The 17224-nt window shown below is 48.0% G+C and overlaps 1 protein-coding gene across 1 annotated transcript; it reads right to left on the bottom strand.

The window, feature by feature from the left end:
* Positions 1–5211: 5211 nt before the first annotated feature.
* Positions 5212–16905, bottom strand: LACTBL1 (lactamase beta like 1). The gene is made up of 6 exons (XM_024766603.1): positions 16791–16905; positions 15511–15620; positions 13116–13273; positions 11862–12100; positions 6798–6903; positions 5212–6193 (listed from the first exon to the last, which is right to left on the bottom strand). The coding sequence occupies exons 1-6, from the start codon at positions 16837–16839 to the stop codon at positions 5212–5214; spliced, it is 1644 nt and encodes a 547-aa protein (XP_024622371.1). The 5' UTR covers positions 16840–16905.
* Positions 16906–17224: the final 319 nt, after the last annotated feature.

Below are 17224 nucleotides of genomic sequence, written 5' to 3' on the forward strand. Positions count from 1 at the left end.
ACCTAGAATATGTAAAGAATTCTCAAAACTCAACAATTTTTTAAAAATATTCCTTTAATTTATTTATGTATTTATTTGGCTGCGCCAGATCTTAGTTGCAGCACGCAGGATCTTTTCTTGTGGCATGTGGGATCTAGTTCCCTGACCAGGGATGAAACCCGGGCCCCCTGCATTGGGATCCAGGAGTCTTAGCCACTAGGCCACCAGGGAAGTCCCAAAACTCAACAATTTTTAAAATCCAATTAGAAAATGGACAAGACATAAAGAGACATCTCACTGAAGAGGATATACAGATGGCAAAAAAGCATATGAAAAGATTTTCGATATCATTAGTCATCAGGAAATTAGAATTACAGAAATAAAAATAGTGACAATACCAAACACTGGCCAAAATGTGGAGAAACTAGACCACTCATACATTGCTGGTTGGAATATAAAATGGTACGGCCACTGTGGAAAATAGTTTGTCAGCTTCTTTTTTTAAAAAGCTATCATTCAACCAACAGTTGCCCTCCTGGGCATTTATCCCAGAGAAATAAAACTTATGTTCACACAAATACATGCAAACAAATGTTCAAAGCAGCTTTATTCGTAACAATCTAAAATTGGACAGCCTAGATGTCCTTTACCAAGCGAATGGTTGAATAAACTGTGGTGCGTCCATACCATGCAACCAACCACTACTCTGCAACAAAAAGAAACAAACTATTGACACTTGCAACAACTTGAATGAATCTCCAGAGAATTATGCTGAGTGAGAAAAAAAACCCAAAGATTACACACTGTGTGACTCCCGTCAACAGAAATAATCAATAACCAATCTGTAATAAGAATAAAGGAAAGGGGGCTTCCCTGGTGGCACAGTGGTTAAGAATCCGCCTGCCAATGCAGGGGACACAGGTTCGATCCCTCGTCCAGGAAGATCCCACATGCGGCAGAGCATCTAAGCCCGTACACCATAACTACTGAGCCTGCGCACCTAGAGCCTGTGCTCCGCAACAAGAGAAGCCACCACAATGAGAAACCTGCGCACCACAAGGAAGAGTAGCCCCCTCTCGCCACAACTAGAGAAAGCCCGCACTCAACAATGAAGACCCAACGCAGCCAAAAATAAAATAAATAAATTTAATTAAAAACGAAAAAGAATAAAGGAGAGTTTTGAGCCAAACTGAGGACCAAAGCTCAGGAGACAGACTCTCGGATACCTCTGAGGAACTGCTCCAGAGAGCGTGTTTTTCAGTGCAACTTTATATCTTGTCAGAACAAAGAACATCAAACATGACAGGGGTACATTCCTTCAAAGTTTCTCCCAAAATACAGATTTGTACATACATAGGAAGTCAGTATGGCTTTGGTGCCTGGGGAGGGAGACTAATCATCAAAGAAGTAGTAGCATTGACATCCCAGGAAGGGAGGCAGTTATCTCTGTCTTCAAAACGGAATTCTGTACTTCTGGACAATGCACCCTTTTCTTTAATGGTTAGAGGAAAGCAACAGTGTATGTTTGATAAGCTACAAAGTCAAGCTAAACCATGTATGTATAAGCCAGAATGACTTCCCCGTACCTCAATATGTGAAAATTTCTTCCATCACTCCATTGATATAATATTCTTGAAATGAGAAAATTACATTAATGGAGAACAGATTGGTGGCTGCCAACGCTTAAGGACAGGGTGGGTTGGTAAACAAGTGGGTGTGGCTAGAAAAGGGCAACAGGAGGGATTCTTGTGCTGATGAAAATGTTCTGTATCTTGACGGTATCAACATCAATAACTAGCTTATGATATCGTACTATAGTTTTTTTTAATATTTATTTATATATTTATTTGGCTGCTCCAGGTCTTAGTTGCGGCACGAGGGATCTTCGTTGGGACATGCGGGATCTTTAGTTGCTCCACTCAGGATCTAGTTCCCTGACCAGGGATCAAACCCAGGCCCCTGCATTGGAAGCACAGAGTCTTAACCACTGGACCACCAGGGAAGGCCCTGTACTATAGTTTTGCAAGATGTTTCCATGAGAGGAACATGGATAAAGGGTACACTGATTATTTCTTACAGCTGTATGTGAATCTACAATTATCTCAAAATTAAATGTTTAATTTTTAAAAGGACATGCAAAATACAAGCCCAAATTTTGTATTAGACTCATCAGGCATAAGACTCCTCAAGATTTTAAAACTTTTCCTCTTCAAAAGACACCATTAATACAAGGAAAAAGTGGGACTTCCCTGGCAGTCCAGTGGTTAAGACTCAGCACTTTCACTGCAGGGGGCACGGGTTCCATCCCCGGTCAGGGAGCTAAGATCCCGCAGGCACGCGGTTTGGCAAAACAAAACAAAACAAAACAACCACAGGACTACAGTGAGACAGGACTTCACAACCACTAGTGTGACTGAAATTGAAAAGACTGGCAATGCTAAGTGGTAGCAAAGATGTGGAGACACGGAACCACTGCATATGCTGGCAGGAGCATAAAACGGTACCAGTGCTTTGGAATACTGCATGGCAGTCACACCTAGATATTTACCCAAGAGAAATGAAAGCATGTATTCACACACACAAAAGACTTATACAGGAATGCTTTTTCATAAAGCCCCAATCTGGAAACAAGCTAAATATCCATCAAAAGGTGAATGGATAAACAATTTGGTGGCATATCCATACAACTGAATAGCATTCAGCAATAAAAAGGAACAAAAGACTGATATACACAAGGACATGAACGAACCTCAGAAAAATCCTTCTGAGCAAAAGAAAGCAGACACAAAAGCCTGCACTATATGATTCCATTTATAAGAAATTCTAATCTAAAGTGACAGAGTAGACCAGTGGCTGCCCGGGCCTGAGAGCAGGGGAGGGGACTGACTGCAAAGCAGTAGGAGGGACGTTTTGGGGATGATGAACATTTTCTATATCTTGATTGTGGTGAGGGGTATACATTTGTCAAAATCGTCAAAATGTACCCCGATAATGTGTACATTTCCTTTTATGTAAATTATAACTCTATAAGGTTGTTTTTTTTAACATCTTTATTGGAGTATAATTGCTTTACAGTGGTGTGCTCGTTTCTGCTCTACAACAAAGTGAATCAGCTATACATATACATATATCCCCATATCTCTTCCCTCTTGCGTCTCCCTCCCTCCTACCCTCCCTATCCCACCCCTCTAGGTGGTCACAAAGCACCGAGCTGATCTGCCTGTGCTATGTGGCTGCTTCTCACTAGCTATCGATTTTACATTTGATAGTATATATAAGTCCATGCCACTCTCACTTTGTCCCAGCTTACCCTGCCCCCTCCCCGTGTCCTCAAGTCCATTCTCTAGTAGGTATGCGCATTTATTCCCGTCCTGCCCCTAGGTTCTTCATGACCAGTTTTTTGGGGTTTTAGGAGTGTTTTTTAGATTCCATATATATGTGTTAGCATATATATGTGTTAGCATACGGTATTTGTTTTTCTCTTTCTGACTTACTTCACTCTATATGACAGACTCTAGGTCCGTCCACCTCACTACAAATAACTCAATCCTGTTTCTTTTTATGGCTGAGTAATATTCCATTGTATATATGTGCCAAATCTTCTTTATCCATTCATTTGTCGATGGACACTTACATTGCTTTCATGACCTGGCTATTGTAAATAGAGCTGCAGTGAACATTGTGGTACATGACTCTTTTTTTTTTTTTTCGGTACACGGGCCTCTCACTGTTGTGGCCTCTCCCGTTGTGGAGCACACGCTCCAGACGCGCAGGCTCAGTGTCCATGGCTCATGGGCCTAGCCGCTCCACGGCATGTGGGATCTTCCCAGACTGGGACACAAACCCATGTCCCCCACATCAGCAGGCGGACTCTCAACCACTGTGCCACCAGGGAAGCCCAACTCTTTTTCAATTTTGGTATTCTCAGGGTATATGCCCAGCAGTGGGATTGCTGGGTCGTATGGTAGTTCTATTTTTAGTTTTTTAAGGAGCCTCCATACTGTTCTCCATAGTGGCTGTATCAATTTACATTCCCACCAGCGGTGCAACAGGGTTCCCTTTTCTCCACACCCTCTCCAGCACTTGTTTGCAGATTTTTTGATGATGGCCGTTCTGACTGGTGTGAGGTGATACCTCATTGTAGTTTTGATTTGCGTTTCTCTAATGATTAATGATGTTGAGCATCCTTTCGTGTGTTTGTTGGCAATCTGTATATCTTCTTTGGAGAAATGTCTATTTAGGTCTTCTGCTCATTTTGGGATTGGATTGTTTGGGTTTTTTTGATATTGAGCTGCATGAGCTGCTTGTAAATTTTGGAGATTAATCCTTTGTCAGTTGCTTCATTTGCAAGTATTTTCTCCTATTCTGAGGGTTGTCTTTTCATCTTGTTTATGGTTTCCTTTGCTGTGCAAAAGCTTTTAAGTTTCATTAGGTCCCATTTGTTTATTTTTGTTTTTATTTCCATTTCTCTAGGAGGTGGGTCAAAAAGGATCTTGCTGTGATTTATGTCATAGAGTGTTCTGCCTAGGTTTTCCTCTAAGTGTTTTATAGTGTCTGGCCTTACATTTAGGTCTTTAATCCATTTTGAGTTTATTTTTGTGTATGGTGTAAGGGATTGTTCTAATTTCATTCTTTTATATGTAGCTGTCCAGTTTTCCCAGCACCACTCATTGAAGAGGCTGCCTTTTCTCCATTGTATATTCTTGCCTCCTTTATCAAAAATAAGGTGACCATATGTGCATGGGTTTATCTCTGGGCTTTCTATCCCGTTCCATTGATCTATATTTCTGTTTTTGTGCCAGTACCATACTGTCTTAATTACTGTAGCTTTGTAGTATAGTCTGAAGTCAGGGAGCCTGATGCCTCCAGCTCCATTTTTCTTTCTCAAGATTGCTTTGGCTATTTGGGGTCTTTTGTGTTTCCATACATATAAGGTTGATTTTTAAAAGACACAATGCTAGACCATATTCTTAGATTCAACAGACATAAAAGTACTCTGTCAATTCGCTATTAAAGTTTCTAAATGCTCACTAAATTTCTGTAAACTCTTCCTCTCCCATGGATAACAAACAGTTCGCCACCAGTTGTGGTTCACAGACCACACTTTGAGTAGAACGGCCCTATCCCACTTTGCCAACTCCTTAGTTCTTTAATAGACATCCCTGCAGCCTTACCTTGCAGAACTAGGATGGAAAGCTGCCAGGCGAGAGGAGGGGAGGCTCTGAACAGGGGTCACTGGGTCTTGAATACTGGCTTGTGAGACAGCCGCATCACCCGGTACGTGTTGAGGCCTGGCACGTCGAAGCCGGGGGAAAGCCCGTGGTGGTCCAAGGGATAGAAGTTGACGAGCTGCCCGTGCTGGGCCTCGAGGGACAGCCAGGAGTCACCCAGCGGCAGTGCGCACGGAAACTCGCGGGCCACATACAGCTGGAAGACGCGGCCACGCAGGTGGCGCAGAGCCAACGTGCGGAACGCCAGGGGCACCAGCGCCTCCACGCGGGGCCCGAACTGGCGCAGGCGCAGCTCGCCCGCCGGCCCGGCGCGCACTTCGTAGAAAGTCAAATTGGCAAAAGTGAAGTAGCCAGCGAAGGGTCGTGCGCTGGGCGGCGGAGCCGGGCTGAGCACGGCCTCACGGAGGGCACTCTCCATAGCCGGCAGAAGCACATCGTAGACCTGAGCCACCAGGTCAGGCCCTGGCGGCCTCGGCCCGGCCAGGAGCAGCACGAGGCTCAGGCGCAGCGGCGGCACCAGGGAGAAGGTGGCGGCGTAGCCGTCCAGGTCTCCGTCCTTGCGCACCACGCGGTAGCCCCGCTGCTCATGGAACTCCCACGGTGTGCCAGTCTCGTTGGCGAAGTAGGCGCCCGGGCAGGCCAGCAGCGGCGCCAGTAGTGTCTTAGCCGCGTCTGGCCGCAGAAGCCGCTGGGGCCTGCTGCCCAGGAGCACCATGGCCAGCTTGGCCAGGTCAGCGGTGGTCGAGTACATCTGGCCCGACGGGCGGTACCAGTCGAGATCGTACAGCGGTGCCGGCCGCCCGCTGCCATAAAAGCCAGCTGCCAAGCGGGCACGCACAGGAGGTGTCAGATCGAAGCCTGTGTCTTCCATCCCCAGCGGTTCCAGCACGTTCTCCAAGATCCAGTGCTGGTAGTCACCCTGGGCGGTGTGGGCTGCCAGGACATGGGCCAGAAGGGAGAAGGCCAGCGTGCTGTAATGGCATCTGGAAGAGGAGGGGTGGAAGCTAGGATGCAGCCTCGGATGGACATCTCCAGGCCCTAAATAAACCCTTCCCACCTGCTCAGACTGTCTGCAAAGCCATCAGAGTTTCTGATGGCTTCTCTGTTCAGTGGCTGGCTACACCAGCTATCCACTCCCTATCTCATCAGCATCCCATTTATTTCCAGCGCTTGGCAAAGTCTGTATTTATCTTGTTTATCTGTTCACTGATAAGAATGTTCACTGTTCACTCAGAAGAATGCAAACTCCACGAGGAGGGACCTGGTTGGATTCGTTTGCTTGCTATATCTCAGTTTAACAGATTCCAAGCGCAGAGTAAGTGTTCAATAAATGTTGAGTTGATTAATGGGAAAAACATGAGATTCAAACAGGACTGGATCTGGGCCCAGCTCCCTGCTGCCTTGCTCTGCCATCACTCTATGGTCCTCAGACCCCCCAGCTGTGGAACAGGGGTTGTCATCAGTGATCTGCGAGGTCTTTCCTGGCTCTGACCACCTAGGATGAGGTGACATAGGTTCTCTCCCAGGAGGGGTATGTCACCTTGTGAGGTTCCTAACATTGGTAGGGCATCAGGGCTCACTCCTTACCTGGTTCCTGGGTCTGCCACCAGCACATCATCCTTGAGCAGGTTCAGGGCCTCCTGGGTGCTGCCCCTCCACAGCAGCGAAGTGGAACGGAGCCTTCGGGGCAGCCCTAGGGAGGAGCAGTGGTCAGACCTGCTGGGTCAGCTGATGGTGGGATGATGGGCCCCTGGCTGTACCCCCTCCCCTACCTTCCATGAGTTGAGAGATAACAACAAAATCACCTTTAAAAAAAAAGCTCTGGCATAGACTCTAATCCTGCCTGCGTTTCATTGGGCAAGCCATTTAACCTCTCTGAGCCAGAGTCCCCTCATCTGTAACATGAGGGAAATAATTGCTATGTCATATGGCCGGTGTGAGGATTTGGTGAAATCAAATGCTTAGCATGGTTCCTGGTCATAGTAATTGCTCAAAAAATAATTGTTATCATCAACCATAGATATTTGATTCCATAAAATTCTTGCGGTCACTGCCGCAATAGGTTTTGTGGAACTGGCTGCTCCGGCCACTTGGAATGTTCTGTTTATTGGATGTGACAGGATCACAGGATTAGGATCCTCCCCACCCATTCACTCAACAGTAGTGTTCAAGCATCTCTTTCGTGCCAAAGACTGTTCTGCGTACTGGAATTCAGTAGTGAATAAAACAGAGTCCCTGCCCGTGTGGAGTCTGCATTCTAGCAGAGGAGACAGACAAGAAGCAAATAAATATGCATGCTGTGGAGGGAAATAATTCCATGTATGAAAGGAGGGATTGTTATTTTATACAGAGTGGTCAGAGAAAGGCCTCACAGGGTAGGTGACCCTTGAGCAGGTGAGAACTCGAGGAGGTGAGGGAGAGAGCCACATAGCTCTGTGAGGAAAAGAATGTCTCAAGCAGAGGAAAGAGCAGGTGCAAAGGCCCTGAGGCAGGAGTCTGTTGGCATGTTTGAGGATCAGCAGGAAAGAGCCAGTGTGGCTGGCAAGGACTGAGAAAAGGGGAGACTTTGGAGGTGAGAGATATTGGGGTGCAGGCACCAGATCCTGTAGGGTGCTATAGGCTACTGCAAGGACTTGGCCTTTTCTCTGATTGGGATGGGGCCACTGTAGGGCTTTGAGCAGAGGAGCGATGTGATCTGACATATATCAGGGTTGCTCTGGCTGCTTTGTGAAAACAGACTTTGGGGGGCAATGGCAGACACCAGGAAGCCTGTAAGGAGACTTGCAAAAATCCACGTCTAAATGCTGGTGGATTGGATGAGTGAGGAGTGGTTGGATTCTGGACATATTTTGATAATGGAGCCAACAGAATTTGCTACTGGAGGGGATGTGCAGGGTGTGGGAATGAGAGAAATCAGGGATAACTAACTCCAGGCTCTTGGCTTGAGCAGCTGGGGGATGGAGTCACAAGTCCTGGGTTTAAATTCTGACTCTAACACTTCTTGCTGTGTGGCCCAAACCATATGCTTTACCTCTCTGAGCCTCTACTTGCTCACCTTGAAGTGGGCTGAAGCACCTGCAGTGGTTTCCCTGTGAGGTGTTACAAAACTTAACTAAGAATGGATGAAAAGCTCCAAGAATGGGAGAAAGCTCTAGATTAGGGTGAAAGTCAATCATAAAAGATACTGGGGGGGTTCCCTGGTGGTGCAGTGGTTGAGAGTCTGCCTGCCAATGCAGGGGACACGGGTTCGAGCCCTGGTCCAGGAAGATCCCACATGCCGCAGAGCAACTAAGCCCGTGAGCCACAACTACTGAGCCTGCGTGTCTGGAGCCTGTGCTCCGCAAACAAGAGAGGCTGCGACAGTGAGAGGCCCGCGCACCACGATGAAGAGTGGCCCCCGCTCTCCGCAACTAGAGAAAGCCCTCGCACAGAAACGAAGACCCAACACAGCCAAAAATAAATAAATAAATTTATTTTAAAAAAATACTGGGAACGTATAACAGAGTCATTCAGGCAGCTGTATGCTCAATTGGTGGGCTTTGGGACACGTAGGGTGGGCTTTTTTGTTTGTTTGGGGGGGGTTGCATTTTTCTTAATTTATTTTAATTTATTTTTGGCTGCATTGGGTCTTCGTTGCTGCATGCAGGCTTTCTCTAGTTGCGGCGAGCAGGGACTACTCTTCGTTGCGGTCATGGGCTTCTCATGGTGGTGGCTTCCTCTTGTTGCAGAGCATGGGCTCTCGGCGCACAGGCTCAGTAGTTGTGGCATGTGGGCTCAGTAGTTGTGACTCGTGGGCTCAGTAGTTGTGACTCGTGGGCTTAGTTGCTCCTCAGCATGTGGGATCTTCCCAGACCAGGGCTCGAACCTGTGTCCCCTGCACTGGCGAGCGGATTCTTAACCACTGCGCCACCAGGGAAGCCCGTGTAGGGTGTTTTTAAACTGACCACAACCACAAGACCCCTGTGCTGGGTCCCTTGGGTACAGATGAAGAAGAATCCACAGTGTACCCCTAGAGGGAGCCCTGGGGTCAGGTTATAAACAGGAGTGTATTTAATAGGAGGCTCATGGAGCAAAAGCTTCAGAGCCTCTCACCTGCATGACCCCTTCCAAGGCTTGTATCCAAGTTTGAATTTATAATATTGTATTTTTAAAGAGGACCCCCAAATTATATCTACATCAGGCCTCCATAAACCTAGGTCTACCCTTGGCTGTAACAACCAGAGCTACGTTGACAAGTACCTGCTGTGTGCCAGGTACTCTGCTAAGTGCTTGACATTCATTAGCACATTTAATACAGCAAAATAGCATGAACCAGTCTTTTTACAGAGGAGTAAAACAAAGCTCAGAGAGGTTACGTGACTTACCCAAGATCACACAGCTGGAATTAATTTCAGTGCTCATGCCCTTGGCCACTAAGCCACCCTCCCCCAAGGCTCTGATCCTGTCCTGCCTGGATGACTTCAGGAGGTTCCCTTATCTGGCAGAGCCTCAGGTTCACCATCTGCTAATGGGAGTGCTAACCAGCCATGTCCACAGACTGAGACCTCAGGCCTGGATGCACTTTGTAAAATGATGAAATAGTAGGCACTTATGGTGGATTCCTACCATCTAGCGTTGACGGGTTGGTGACTGCAAATATGAACAATAGAAGGCATTTTGGGGTGGTGCAGCTGGTGCCTGCCTTCTCCTCCTTGGCTGGGTCAGTCACCATGCAGCACAGCCCCCCTCCCACCCGTTCCTGCCCAATTCCTGTTCACTGGCTTTGTCTTCCAGTATACCAGCCTGCCCTTGCCCTTCCACCATGTAGATTTCATCTTGGCTTGTTAGCACATCTTTTATTATCATCATTATTATTATATAATTTGTTTTTAATAAGTAATTCATTTACATGATTCAAAAGTCCAAAGACACCAAAGGGTATACAATGAAAAATTTTCCTCCCACTCTTCGCGGCCACCAAGTTCCCCTCCCTGGAGGCAGCCCAGTGATTCAATCCCTTTCCCTTCCAAAAATATGTGATACACATTTTTATATATATACACACACACGTAATATATGTGTATATAAATATATATGTTATATAACAGATACATTACAAATGGATTATACATATACATTCATATACATATATACATTATATGTGTATATATTATTTATTCATATGGTAGCTACAATATATGCTGTTATGAGCTTTTTTACCCACTTAAGATTGTATGTGCATCTCAGTACACAAGGAACGTTATTACCCATTTTTTAGGGCTACAATAGTATCTGATTATACACAGTATAATCATAATAATTATAATATATAATCTGATATACACAGTATAACTGTGTCATAGTTTATTTAGTTACTCCCCTATTTATATTTAGGTTGTTTCAATCTTTTTTTTTTCACTATCACAAACAGTGCTGTAGTGAATAACTGTGTACATACCTCATACCGCACACGTGTGAATACATCTGTAAGAGAATTAACTAAAAGTGTAATTTCTGAGTCAAAGGATATATACATTTTTGTGACAGGTATTACCAATTGCCCTCTGCACAGGTTGCACCAATTTTTTTTTCTTTATTTCGGCCGTGCAGCGCAGCATGTGGGATCCTAGTTCCCCTACCAGGGATCAAACCTGTGCCCCCTGCAGTGGAAGCGCAGCGTCTTAGCCACTGGACCGCCAGGGAAGTCCCAAGTTGCACCAATTTAAATTTCCACCACTGATGTATAAGAGGGCCTGTTTCACCATAACTTCACCAACTCAGTACACCCACCATTATGGCCTTTACCAATCTGATAAGAGGAAAATGTCTGTCAGGAGATTTAATTTGCATTTATTTTGTTATGAATGAGGTTGAGCATCTTTTAATATTTTGTAATATTCTTAAGAGCCATTTATATTCCTTTTCTGTGAACTGTCTGTTCCATTCCTATCCTTTACCCATTTTTCTGTTGGGTTCTTGGTCTTTGTAATGGTTTATATATTAAGGGAAATTAACGTATAATTGTAGAATATATATTATATTCAAATAAAATATATAATTTGTAGAATTGTCAACAAATATTCACTTGTTGACTTGTTCTTGATCTGATAAGCAGATCTTGACCTGTCAGCTTGCTTTTGACCTTCCAACAGTTTGTCCACTTGACCTAAATTCCCAGGTTTTACCTCAGCATTTTTTTTTTTTTTTTTTTTTTTTTTTTTCCGTCCGGCGCCTGCGCGAGGCACATCCCTTTCCCACACCGGTTCAAGCTTGCCTAATGTACGATTTTTTGCAGTACGCGGGCCTCTCACTGTTGTGGCCTCTCCCGTTGCGGAGCACAGGCTCCGAACGCGCAGGCTCAGCGGCCACAGCTCATGGGCCCAGCCGGTCCATGGCATGTGGGATCTTCCCGGACCGGGGCACAAACCCGTGTCCCCTGAATCGGCAGGCGGACTCTCAACCACTGCACCACCAGGGAAGCCCCACCTCAGCTTTTAACTCACCCAATCTTTCTACCCCTGACCCACCACCCAGGAAGGATGAGAGGGAGCTATGGCCAGTTCAGGAAGCAGAGCAGAGAGTGGGCCCAGCCTGGCTGGATGAGAACCTGCTCCTTGGTTCCCCTACCTGAAATGGTTTGGGCTGAGCTACATTAAGTTCAGAGCCACTTACCTGAGAGCTGGCTGGCCATCCTTCGGAGGGTGACGGGTGAAGGCCTTGGGGCTGGGCCCACCTCCTCCAGACCATCCATCAGGCTCTTTTGTTCGGGCGCTGATGCCATGCCCAGTGGGTTGTTAATGGTGAAGGTGCTGGCGTACCGCTCCAGAGGGTCATCTAGAGAGGCCACGATGCCCTCCTCCCACAGGCGATACAGCATCAGCACGGGAAAGATCTTGGAGATGCTGGAGATCCTGGACAATGTGGGGGGCACAAGGGTGCAGAGGGCATCCTGTTGGCTTCACAACCCACCTCCACCCTGCACCCCCCAGCCTCCAACTTTCTAGTATAATTAGGAAAGCACTGAGTCCACCCTTATTCGGCATCTCAGACAGAAATCCACCAGCCTCTGTAGAATGCCTTTGGGATGCTTGAGAACTTACCAGGGGAAGTGGGGCTGGGCCAGATGGACATTCTCGAGCACCTCCCCCATGCCAGGTCCTTCACCAGGCACTTCCCTCTCTGGGACAGACCTGGGTTGGGATCCTATCTCTGCCTCTCACCAGCTTAGTTGCCTTGGGCAAGTGCTAGACCTTTCTGAGATTCAGTTTCATTGTCTGTTTTATGGGTTGTAGAAAGGATCGAACAAGATTGTGCTTGCAAAGTGCTTGGCAACACACCTGGAAGGTAGTAAGTGCTCAATAAGTGATAACAAATATAGCTGTTGCCCTGTGCCTGGCACATAGCAGGTGCAGTGTGAGTGGAAGCCCTGCAATCCTCACAGCATCTCAGGGAGCAAATGTGTTCACTTGGCACTGTGAGCTTTGAGGATCCTACTGGCAGCACCCAGGAGGGGAGACTCTGGGTGTGCAGCAGTTTGTCCCAAGTTGCTTCCATCTGCGCCACTGCTGCCAAATGGCAGAGACCCAGGTCGAGGGCCCAGGAACTGGTTGCGGTTCTTTAGTGTCGTGTGGAAGGGGTGTGGGGTGGGACATAAGGGCGCCTTTTCTAGTTTGGGAGGCATTAGGATAAGGGCTCTCCAGAAGGGATTCCTTCCTGACTTGTTACCACTGTGGTGTGATGTTAGGCACTCACTGGTCCTCTCTGGACCTCAGTCTCCTCATCTATAAAATTGCCAAGACTTAATAAAGGGCCCTGGCAGCTAAGACCCCCAGTCATGATTCTCTTGAGTCCCCCTACCTCCTAAGTTCCCCTTTGTCCTACCACCCTTTGCCCCCTCCACAAGACCCTGGTGGTCCCCCAGCTGACCGGTACATGGTGTACTCATTGGGGGGCCCAGAAGCCGGGTCTGAACCATTCTTCCTCCCGAAGTTCCCGGTCCAGAGCACAGTGTCGTTGTGGATGACAACTGCAGACATAGCAGCCAGGCCTGGGGCAGACAGTGCCTGCCGCAGGAGCCTGTCCACCTTGGAAGAGAAGAGCGGGTGCCTCAGAGTACAGGTGCAGAGACAGGCCCCTCTCCCCACCCACAGACCCCATGTGGTTCTGTACACCGTGCCATTCACATACCACACCTTGTACACAGCACCCCCTGCCTGACTCCCCTCCACTCTCTCCCCCTAGTGGCTGGAAGGGAGCCCAGTGAGCCTCCAGACCTCGGGTTCTCAGACCATGTCCCATGGGGTAGGGACCCCACCCAGCTGCAATCAGAGCAGATCCCCTGGAAACTGTTTTGTATGTAAGTTTTCCTCATAAGACCTTTGTCCAAAGAAACATTTCCTTGGAAATACGTAAGAGGAGGGAGGGGTTAAAACCCCTGATCTAATCAAACCTGTGTCTGATGCCCTAAAAAACCTCCAACAGGCTGAGTCTGACCCCCTAGTGTTGGAGAATTCAGTATATATAGAGGGCCCCTAACACTGTCTTTGAACATTTATTGAAAATACCTCATTATTTTCAGTTATGTAGTATAATGATGGTGATTAACAGCTAACGTTTACTGGACATTTACAACATGCCAGACACAGTATAAAATGATTTTCATACATTGTTACACTTAATCCTCATAAGTCATTGCTGATTTCTCCCCCTTTTACAGGTGAGAAAATTTGAGATATGAAGTGACTTGCCCCGGTGGTTAATGGCTAGTGGAATCAGGATTAGAACCCTATGCTAACTCCAGCACCTCCTTGCCAAGAGATTTTACATTCCCTGAATTGAGCTCAGTCTACCTGTAGTTTCCACCCCTGCACTAACTTTGCCTCTCTGAGCCTCAGTTTCCTCCTCTTTAGCTAGGGATTCATGAGGTGGTAACATAGAGAAGATAGCACAGTGCGTGGCATGTACCAGGTGCTCACTAGAAGGCTGCTATGGTTATTATTGTTGCTTTATTTTTTTTTAATTACTCTGACCCCTGGGAGCCAAATAGTGCGCTTCTGCTCTCTCTCCTTCACAAAAGCTTTTTGTGTATTTGCAGGCAGGGATTGTGTCTCTCTGCACTGGCCCACGCCTGCTCTTATGTGGACACATCACCCTCCTTCCCTTCAGCTGTTCCTCGGATGAAGTTTCAAACCATCTCCCACCACCACCACCAGGCTGCTGCACATACACTTCTGATCTGTGTGTCTCCTAAGGTGAGTGACCCAAGTGGGTAGGGTCTGAATGGCAGAATGGCACAGACAAGAGCTGGCTGACAGCCCCCTCTAGTGTTAAGCCATTCTGCAATGGTAAAAGTTGTGTTGTGGGGTCTTTAATCATCTTTCAATGGCCTCTGTGATCCTCTCCTATCTCATCTTTCTCCACCCCCACTTAATGGCCCCACCAGACTGAATATCCTCTCTGTATATGCCTCATACTGACTCTGCTGCCTCTGGGCCTTTGCACACGCTGTTCCCTCTATCTAAAGCACACCTCTCACACCCCCAAGCTCCCTCATTATACACACACATATCCTCTGGGTATCTACTCCTTGTTCACCTCTCAGTTTAGACACCACTTCCTCCAGAAGCCTTCCCTGACCCCCAGTCCAGTTCCTTTGTGTCACCATGTACCCTAAACTTTCTCTATCCTCACTCTTACCCCTGTGTTATAAATATTTACTATCTTGACTGTTCCAAGACTAGTAGCTTCTTGAGAGCAGGACAGTATCTTCTTCTGCCATATCCCTGGTGTATAGCGCAGAGTAAGTGCTCAAGAATTATATGTTGGGGGGCATGCCTGGTGATCCAGTGGCTCAGACTCTGCACTCCCAATGCAGGGGGCCTGGGTTTAATCACTGGTCAGGGAACTAGATCCCACAAGCTGCAACTAAAGATCTTGCTACAGCGAAGATCCCGTGTGCCACAACTAAGACCCAGTGCAGCCAAATAAATAAAGTAATTTAAAAAAAAAAGAATTATATGTTGGGGGGCATGACTGGTGATCCAGTGGCTCAGACTCTGCCCTCCCAATGCAGGGGGCCTGGGTTTAATCACTGGTCAGGGAACTAGATCCCACAAGCTGCAACTAAAGATCTTGCTACAGCGAAGATCCCGTGTGCCACAACTAAGACCCAGTGCAGCCAAATAAATAAATTAATTTAAAAAAAAAAGAATTATATGTTGAATGAATGAATGAATGCCACTACCAGCTCAGAGGATATGCCCTCCCCTTCATCAATCGGGCCTAGCCCACACAGCCAGTTCTCTCCTGGTTCATCACTGACCTTTTTCAGGGCCTCCTTCAACACAGGGAGGGGGTGGGCCAGGGGCACAGGCTCAGGGTGCTGGGGACACATCCTCACGGGGGCAGAAGTCACCTCTGGTCCCAAGGAGCCTGGAGGGAACATCACATGGTGAGTGGAGGACAGAGATCAGGTTAGTAGTCTAGGGGCCATTGCCCACTGGGTTTTCTCTCACTTCTGGGTGATCTCAGGAGGCAGTGGAAGGTTTAGAGAAGAGTGGTTCTTGTACTCTTGGGGGGTTCTCATACCCTTACCACCCCACACTGTCCTTAGAGGATGCAGGGAGGTCTGGAGGCCGTTGTGATGGTCTCACAGCCTGAATCCTGCCCTGCCAAGGTCCACACCTTCCCCCTGCGTTTCCAAGAAAGCCACACACCTGGACAAAAGTAGGATGGGACTCAAACCCTAACGCCCGGATGCACAGCTCTGGGGATGAAATGAGTTGTTCCTGGTGGTTTAAGCCTGAAGCCTAAGTGGGGTCCTGAGTCCACTTCTCCACCCAAACATATAATCAGAACTGGAGAAAGGGGGACGGTAGAGATGTGGCTGAGCCTGCCCCACAGAGCTGGAACTTGTCTAAGTCTGCTGACCACATGGAGGGAGGAAGCTCGTCATGCGAAGAGAGAAGGGCTACCAACAGGCGCCTGTGGCCTGATTGGTGTCTCGAAGGCCAAGCAGCAGGTAGTGAGTGTAGGACTGTGCTGTCTCCTCCTGGGCATGCTCTGCCCTTTGCCCCTGGCTGCCCATGGCTGGTATCTTGTGGTGAGGTTGTGCCAGCTGGGAGGGCTGGCCCTAGGGCATGAGCCTGGCGTTACCAGCAGTGGTGGTTCACTTGCTGAGCCTTGACCAGCCCAGGATGGAGAGACCAAGAAATGGCAGCTGCTGTCCATGGACACATGGACATGTTCCTCCCGGGGTCTTATATATAGCTGGGGCAGTGCCTTTAAAGGGAGGTAGGGCCTGAAGATCCCACCTCGGGGGCCCAAGGAAGAGCAAGGGAAACACTGTTTGCACTTTTGGGGGGACCCTGAGTTTTACCCCTGGAGTCGATGGCTTAGGGGACCCCCAGTGGTATTAGATCCTCAGTTACTACAGAAGGGCATCGAGGCACAGAGGGATCACATGACTGGCCCGAAGATGCACAGTTAGTGAGAGCTGGAGTCAGAATGGTCCTCCCTCCTGTCTCAGATCAGGAGTGGCGGCTCAAAGCCCCCAGGGACCTCCGGGGGTGGGGGGAAACTCAAGGGTGTTCCTGCACTCACCGGTCTTCAGCTTGGGGAGGTAATACTGCCACAGGAAGCAGCCAGTCATGAGCACAGAGAGCACAAAGAAGAAGCTGCAGGAAACCGGGAAGAGCCACTTCTGTTTCCCTTTCAGCAGGCTGAGCTGCCGGCCAGCCTGCAAGGGGAAGGACAAGGCACACCCCCAAGGGGGTCAGCAAGAGGGAGGAGAGAGGGACCCCTGCCCTGGCCCCTCCTATGCCTTAGGTTCACCCAGACATCAGGAGAGCCCACAGCTCGGGGTAAGTTTCACACCTGTAAAACCAAGGGCCTTCCCAGGATTGCCCCTTCAACAGCTCTGCCCCATATGTACCTCTGCACCTCTGTGCCTTTGCATAGCCTGTTCCCTCTGCTGGGTGTGCCCTCTCTCTCCTATGTACTTAGTGAAACATCTAAGACCCGCTGAAATGCCACCT

The sequence above is a fragment of the Neophocaena asiaeorientalis genome, unplaced genomic scaffold, assembly GCF_003031525.2.
Source record: "Neophocaena asiaeorientalis asiaeorientalis breed wild unplaced genomic scaffold, Neophocaena_asiaeorientalis_V1.1 scaffold79, whole genome shotgun sequence".
Classification (NCBI taxonomy): Eukaryota; Metazoa; Chordata; class Mammalia; order Artiodactyla; family Phocoenidae; genus Neophocaena; species Neophocaena asiaeorientalis.